General features: G+C 35.0%; 1 protein-coding gene across 1 annotated transcript; it reads left to right on the top strand.

Annotated features, from left to right (window-relative positions):
• The first annotated feature begins 3414 nt into the window (after positions 1 to 3414).
• On the top strand, positions 3415 to 4647 carry LOC104114178 (uncharacterized). The gene has a single exon (XM_009624555.4). It carries the CDS (start codon positions 3540 to 3542, stop codon positions 4410 to 4412), a length of 873 nt encoding a protein of 290 aa, XP_009622850.1. The 5' UTR covers positions 3415 to 3539; the 3' UTR covers positions 4413 to 4647.
• The last annotated feature ends 4052 nt before the right edge of the window (positions 4648 to 8699 follow it).

The following is an 8699-nucleotide window of genomic DNA, read 5'->3' on the forward strand; positions in this document are numbered from 1 at the left end:
CAACGAATTTCTTCATCCCGGCATCTTCAGTTTTATATTTCTTTTCAAGCGCATTCCATAATTCTTTTGACGTCTCCACGCCACTGTATACATTATACAGATTATCATCCAGTCCGCTAAGAATATAATTCTTGCATAAAAAATCAGAATGCTTCCACGCTTCAATCACGATAAAGCGTTCATTCTCTAGAGTTTTATCTGGCAGATCAGGAACATCTTCCTTGATGAACTTCTGTAGACATAACGTAGTTAAGTAGAAGAACATCTTCTACTGCCAGCGCTTGAAATCAATCCCGAAAAAATTTTCGGGTTTTTCTGCCGGTGCCAACGCCGGTGTTTGGTTTGTCGATGCGTTGGCAGTCACCATCGGAACAACTTGGTTTTCGCTTTCAGTCGTCATTTTTTTCTAGAAAAAAAAAATACAAATAAACGTTTAATACACGTTTTCATACTGGAGTAAAAATCACGTAGATTTGAATCTCCAACAAAATGCCACGAAGATTTTACTCTCCAAAACGGGAGTACACAAAACCACAAAGGTTTTAGTTTGCAGAATAATAAGAATAACACAAATACAAAAATAAATATTAAATTCCTTAAGATTGTTAGTCCCGCCAATATTGCTGTATTTGTAAATAATAATTTAGGGAAATATAAGTTATCGTAATGAAACAGTAATAAATTCGAGCCCACTGAATTCACAGTGTTTCCTTAAGGAATTTAATCCCCTCCTAGTACCCAAGGTTATGGATTATTTCCTCCCAGGATAGAACGAATAACACACTGATGTAGCGGTACTTCAAACCTTAGTGTTTCAGCGAACACAAAGTTCGGTAGCAAATCACACTTACAGTTGCTTTGTTTGAAGTTAAAACAATGCAGAACAAAGGAGTAGAAACTCAGAAAATCGTATAGAAATGCTGAGAGGAAGGAGTGCAGTGTATAGCCAAAGTTGAGCGTTTTCAGTTTTGTTGGTGTTTTTATTTTTCATTCGTGTCTTTCTTCAACAGCTGCTGCACATATATATAGCAACCAGCTTTGAAGATGAACGACCCTCCATCCTGCATGGTGGAGCATGCACTAGCTTGTTTGTGGAGCAAGCACTTGATCATGATGGGAAGAGCATTAGGCGGCTGCTATTGCAGCTGGTGGTCAATACACGGATTGAAACATATCCGTTACAAATGCGGATAATCTTACGTTAATATTTACTATTAACAAATAAATTTGGTCCAAAAAATTCTTCCGAAGCCGAGCGAGCGACGACGACGGCGCGAGGCTTGCTTTCTTCTTAACTCTTTAAGAGCTACAAGAAGAGCAATTATATATATACCCACCAAAAATCTTTTCTTCTTCCAATATGGGACAATGTCTCATTGTCAAGAGGGAAACTTAAAATTTTACTCAAAAATTTTATTTTCCCTCCATTTCCCATTCACCCTCATTTTAAGACTATTTCATCTTAAATAACAAAAATCTCAACATCTTCTTCTTCAAAAAGAGCAGTAGAAAGAGTAACAGAAAAATCAGAAAATTCTTTCTCATCTTCTTCCCAATCAACACCAAAAGACATTTAGTTCCGTAGTAATTTTGCTTTGTTTTCGAGAGAAATAAAGTGTTAGGAACAATTTATGGTTTGAGATTTGATTAAGCTACGTTAGCAGGTACAAATTCATATCCATGTCACTGTGTTTTGTTTATAGGAAGAAACGTTAATTATTTCTTTTCTTCCCATTATCCCTTCCTCTTTCCCAGCAAATCAATTAATTTCTATACTCAAAATTTGGGGAAAGGACATTTGGATCCCAAAATCTCATAACTTGTTTGGTTTGATATTAATTAAAAAAAGGTCAAATCGAGACCAATCAACCTGATATTATATGTATATATTTTTAAATATTATTTTATACATAAAAATATTTATTATAATGTAATTTATAAATATTCTTTAACTTTACCATAATTTTATTTCTTAACATTTTCACATCAGGTTTTGGCTTACAATTATAGCCCAATATTCATAATTTTTTATTTTTTTTTGGTCAAGATGATTATATTATATGAAAAACTAAATAACAAGTACATTGAATTTGTGTTGTGACGCACTTATAGCAATACATGCAATAGCATTTGTGGTGACAATACTACTATTTAGGTATGGGTTTTAACCCTGGGGAGTCATTAACAGGAGGAATACAAAAAGGAGGACCCCGTGGAGTATAAAAAGGTGGATCCCGTGTACCAACATCCTATAGAGGATGACAAAAAAGATTGTTGTTGTCCGTTGCATGTTGTTGTGCTTTAACCTTGTGCATCTTGCTCGATCTTCTAATACTAGTTTGATCTACGTTTATTTCAAGAGGTTGTAATTTGTTGTGTAGTGCCACTTATAAGCCATAGTATAGTGTCACCAGTTCTCTCATAACAGGTGTTGGAGCCACGTACGGTTGTACTACCTGCATATTCTATTACTTGAGTTCCTGAAAAGTACTCCTCGTCTACCTGCCAAGCCTTGGTGTTTAACTTGATAAAGGATGGAATATTGTATTATAAAGTTTCTATTTTTGGTGATCCAATAATGCCAAATGTGAAGGGAAGAATATGATTGAAAATTACCAGTTGCTTGAATTTAATAACTTTGCGAAACCAAGTATGTGTTTCGTCTTCCAATGATGTACAGTATTTTTTTGGGTACAATTAAAGGAAAGAAGGTTCATCGAAGTCCAGCATTATTGCCTTGCGTTGGGGCAGTTAATGAGAAGATGATGGATGGTTTTACCTGCTGTAAGGCAGAAGGAGCAAATACCTAGTGTGCATGTACAGATCAAGCACGTGTAGGTAGTTTTTTTATGGCTGCACAACCAAACGAATGCCTTAATTTTGGGAGGTACTTTTAATTTCCAAATCCAGCCATAACTATTATGGGAGCTATTATGCTTCGTCAAAGTGTGATAGCATGAGCTAACAGTTGTAATTGATTACAATTAACTGAATTCGGTATGATTGTATGAAATAATAGGAAAATTTATATTGTATTTCACAAGAAACAAACAAATATTATTGCAAGACGCTTTACATCGAACAACAAAAAAAAAATTCAAAAAACCAAAAAAATCGAGATTAAAAACATCCCATTTTTACTGGTTAGGTAAATTGAGATTAAAAAATTTGACTTATAAATATAGCAAACTAACACAACTAATTTGGTTGTAAAATAAAAAATTCTAATCGAAAACAAGTAATTTGGTTGTTAAATAAAAATTTCTAATGGAACCGACCTATGTAAGTACAGTAAGCTAACACAATTACACCCCTAGGCTTGTCACACTAACACACAAATAAGCAAGAATTGGAAATAGCATCAAATGATGGGTCCCACAATCCCAGACTTTTTGACTCCCGAATATAACGTTCCAAAATATAACGTTATAGCAATGAAAGAAGCTCCTCCCCATTTACACCACTTCAATAGTTCAATTGCACTGAGAAAAATCAGCTTAATTTTCTGCTTTCTTCTACTTCTCCCCTCATTTTAGATAATGGCAGATTTCTCATTTCTTTCTGATGATAGCGACAATGAAAAAGCAGTAAATGAACTCCTTTCTCAAGCGATGGACCAATCTGTTCTTGAACAAGTTGCTGCTATAAACTGCTCTGGCTTTAATGACTCTCTCCTCCCCACTCAGCTTGAAACTCGCTTTCGCAAACTCAAATCACTTCCAACAACATCCTCAAAACCCTATACTCTCACAAAAAGTTCTAGAAGTTTCTGTTCCTCGGAGTTCCCAAAAACCAAGAAAAGTTATGATGATGACGACAATGAGAAAATTGAAGGAACCCCAGTTCAGGAAAAGGGTTCAGAAGTGAATTTGGGGCATGGGTTTGTTCAAGAAAATGTTAAAAATGATGTTTATACAAAAACCCCAGTTGAGGAAAAGGGTTTTGAGGTGAATTTGGAACATGAATTTGTTAAAAAACAAACAAAATCAAAGGTTCATTCGAATAAAGATGATGCTTTTACAAAATCCGCAGATGGAAAAAAGGGGAAAAAGTCAAAATCTTTGTCCGGTTCAATGTCATCAGATTCTTGGGAATTTTCAAAGGATTGTTTGTCTCCACCAATGAAAACTGGGTGCTTTTGGTGTTCACCTATGAAGAAGGGGTCTAATAAAAAGGGGAAAGAGAATCGGGGTATGAAATGGGGGAAGAATGATGATGATGATGAGTTTTTATCGGATTTGAGTGCGTTTTCGTTGAAAAATCAAGAGAAGTTGATGAAGAAAGCTATGATGGAGCAAGAAAAGATTAATAGAGAAGCTGAAAAGATTGTTAAGTGGGCGAAGCAAGCATCTGCTAGATTGGATATTTCTAGCATTGAAGATGAGCTCAGTGATGATGACACTTTCAAATGATTTGTGATGAATTCACTATTATACTGCTACACTAGTAGGTAAAAAAAAAACTCTGTTTCAATGGCTGCTTATATAAATATAGTTCTCTGTTTCGATCTGCTTTGAAGTCAACTGTATGTAGTTTGTGTTGAGATTTAGAAGTTTACTGTTAGTACTATATGAAAAGGTTTATACAACTTTTGGATTACTATAATTTGGGGGAAAATAGGAAATGGTATATGATCTTTATGTTCCAGGTGCAATTTCAGTTATTGATGCCTTAGATTTTGTGAGAGATGTTACCAATACATCCATTTCATTCTAAATATGTTGCCAAATTGTTATGATTTCCCATTTGAAGAATTGTGAGGGCCTGAAAACTTAAGGTTTTGTTTGTGGCCATGTGTTTACATTCCTAATATCTAATAGAGGGATGGGAACAGATAAGTTTTCGTTAAATTTTCGTGATACAGTTTTCTACGAATTGTATCCTTCATTTGCTTAGTTAGAGTTCCTTTATTGGCCATTCCTGTGAAGCTGTGGACATTAATATACGAAGGATAAGTAGCTAAAGGAAAGGTAAGTTTTTGAGGAACCTCCGAGATTGAGTTCTGAAGGAGCCTTTGAAAGTTGAATGGCTGAATAGGAACATTTGGTGATAAAGCTTACTTTGAACCCAAAATTAGTTGGAAGTAAATGATAATACAAGAATCTGGAAAATCAGAACCAATCAACGAAGGTTGAGACTAATTATTGACATGTTGTGCCTTCTTTCATACTGCCAACAAGAGGTAGTCATTTTAAAATATAATTAGCTAACTCTACAACAACTATGCCTCTATCCCAAAACATGTGGGGTCATATATATATATATACATATATATATACACACACATACACACTTTTTTGGGTCGGTTATATGAATTCTCACTAACCATTTAAATCATCTCATGCCATCTGTAAAACATGATATCGTAACTTGAATGTAACCTTGCATAGATTATTTATAAATTTTGTCATACCTTAACTTTTCCTGCAAGTTTCTTCAACTTTGAGTGATTAACTAATTGCAATGTCTGCCAATGGACCCTTTTTTTGGCTGTTCTACATAGTTAATTATCCGACAGGACTTGTCCATGTACTTATCCACCTTCACTGGGATTCATTAACCTAAATTATCTAGTAACAGAGTACCATTATGGTCTTGACTGGAGAAGAATGAAGATTTCTGTTTGATTTGTGTACTTTAGCATCTGAAAACAAAGTTTTATGCTTGGAAAAAGAAAACAATGTGAGGAAGAGAATTTCCGAGGAGAAGCTGCAATAATTGCTCTTTTTTTGGGGTCATAAGTAAGCTGCAAAGATTGCTATATTGCCAACGCAAAATCCCTGATTTGATGGATGTTTCTTGGAGGAACCCAAATAATGTTAGTAAGGTTCTTTCAAAACCTCCTTCTAGAAAGCTATCTGTTAAGTTCTACTCTGAAACTTGTTATCAGATCACTAAAATGCAACATCATTATATCTCTCGGTTGCAAATAAGTATGTTAATGCCTGAGATTCTGCTCGAGTTCTTCACTGTTACAGATGTATTGCTCAATGCTTAAATAGAAGTGGTCTTTTCCGTTTGTAGATTTTTGAGTGCCCTCAATGGGAAAAAATAATTTAGAGTGCCCTGAATTGCTAAATGTTTAAAGTACTCTATGGGATAAAATTGCATAGTCTGATCCAAGGGAGTAGCTGTAGCTAGATACATCGTTAGAATGTATGTTTAATTTTATGAGCTATTGCATGCTTACTGTTTCATTTATTGACAGTTACTATAATCCAAGAATTATTTAATTAAAATGTTAGGTAAGTTTTTGAGGAACCTTTGCAGTTGGTGGCATGAATTTTCTTGAGATTGCTAATATAGTTACTAATTAGGCACACCTAGAAATAACTTTTTTTGAGTGAAGCTTTGGTGGATGGTGGAAATAAATGAATCAGGAAGTTAAGTTGGGCAACAAGGTTTGAAAGTAGCAAACGAAATCTTGTACCTTGTCGCAAACTTCAAATGCTCATTGACCTTTGCTATAACGTATGCTAATTAATTAATGAGTGTATGTTTACATAGATCAAAGAATCTAGCTCTGATATTTCCGGAGAAAATTCGTTCTTGATGTTTTTTGGTTTGTCGGTCTAGTTCAACTAATGTCATGAAGCCACAGGTAGACATATAACATAGCCGTTTGCTGACTATTGTATTTTTTGACATGAATACAAGGGAAAATTAGTATTACTAGTGGGAACACAATAGTTGGATAGATCGCATATTCTAGCTCTGATATTTCTAGAGAAACTTTGTTCTTTATGGTATTTTGGTTTGTCCGTCTAGTTCAACTAATGTCATTAAACCACAGGTAGAATTAAGACAAAATGATCCATATAACATAGCCTTTTGCTGACTATTGTATTCTTTGAACATGAATACAAAGGAAAATTACCGTAAGTGAAGGAAGATTTTAAGGAAGCATTTGAGAATATGAATGATTAGGAAAATATGATGATGAAACTTCTTTCATAACATTCAATTTGTTGCAAATGACAATTAATATTGACAGATAAAGTAAAGTGATCAATTATGTATTAACATGCTCTGCCTTGTTCATTGACCATTGTGATGTACTTATGCCTTTATCACTATTCAAATTTACCTTTCATGCCTGCCTGGTTCAACTTCCAAGCTACATATCATCGCTTTTAATATGGGCCTCAATTTTTCCCTCCAAAGTTTCTCATCTACAATGAATTAACTGTTTTCTGTTTCTTCTTTGATAATCTATCTGTCAGAACATTGTTTTCATGTAACAATCCTCTTGCACGATCTTGATCATGATTTATGCAATTCTTTCATGTAACATTGTTTAATCTATCTTCCACTATGCAATATTTTCGTGCCATCTCCTTGTCAATATTATTAGGCTATTAGCTAGCCCTCGTGGTTTCCACTTCGAAACAACGTTCTAGCTTTTGTGTTGCTACTAGAAGTTATATGCAACTCCGATGTACCTTAATTTTGTTGATCTCCCTTACAGGCTTTTATTTCCTTTGCGGTTTTCTACTTTATTTTCTTTCGTGCAATGATAAACTTCTTTTCGGACCTGTCTTGCGTGGACCAATAGTATCATATATGCAAAAGATGGATAATATATGGTTGCTTCACCCTTTAATTATATATAAAACTTACACACATCTGTTTATCTCCAGTAACTTGAGCTTTCAGAATGGTTTTCAGTTAATAAGACATAGACCTTGCTGGAATCGAGTGCTCACTGGTCACTGCTGCTTTGACATCTATTTTAACTATTGCCATCTCAAAAATCTAGAGCTTTAGAATGGTTGTAACTAAACATGACATCAACACTTGATTATTGTTAGGCATTCTGTTGATTATATATTTTTGTTCCCGGTATAACTATCTGATATTCAAAACTCATTAATCCTCCCCCCCCCCCCCCCCCCCCCCCGCGATTAATCCAAATTCACCCCCGGTAAAGCCCATTTTACCCTCCCTATTGAATGGTTTTTATGAAGATCCACATGTAGACACCAAGGATTAGGACCACAGTCCGACAAGGACATTCAGAATATCCCAAGCCCCAAGAGATTAATCAATATTGAGTCCTTAAGGAGAAGCAAAACCAATTCACCTCCTAGAGATGCATTCAGAGTCCAATTTGGAGGCCGTACACAAAGTCAACCCGAGCATTGAGGTGATCGAAAGGAAGAGTTGGGGGGCAACCATGAAGTTGGAATAAGTAGTTGTATCACAGCATCGGTAGGTGCAATCGCAGCATTAATGTTGCATGAGGTTTCTCAAAGAAGAACTGTGATTGCAGTCCTCGCAGAAAACGAAGGACAACCAAATAAGAACAACTGAGTTTGCTTGCAGTACATTTGAATGGATTGCAGCCATCACAACATACCAGCATCCGAACAGACTTTCTATTGCGGGCTTCTTTCCATTTTTTACCCATTAGGTTTCTATTTTGGGTCTTTGGCCCTTTTTTTTCTCTTTTTCCAGACCCCCCTATAAAGACTATTTATTTTGTAATATTTCTAAGTTTTGATGATTGATGACTACACACCTTTGAGAGAGGTTCTTATAGAGTATCTAGTTCGACTTGTAGACTCTTATTTCTTCAATTAATGTAAGTTTCAGTGGATAATTTCTTTCTTGATTCACTTAATGATTTAGGTTGTTCATTTGATATTTATTAAGAACTTGGGTTTTTACTCAAATTGTTTCTTTAATCTCTTTGAAAG

This window comes from Nicotiana tomentosiformis, chromosome 8 (genome assembly GCF_000390325.3).
Source record: "Nicotiana tomentosiformis chromosome 8, ASM39032v3, whole genome shotgun sequence".
Classification (NCBI taxonomy): domain Eukaryota; kingdom Viridiplantae; phylum Streptophyta; class Magnoliopsida; order Solanales; family Solanaceae; genus Nicotiana; species Nicotiana tomentosiformis.

Excerpts from the sequence above, each read along its gene's own strand:
- LOC104114178 (XM_009624555.4), top strand. The coding sequence starts at position 3,540 with ATGGCAGATTTCTCATTTCTTTCTGATGATAGCGACAATGAAAAAGCA.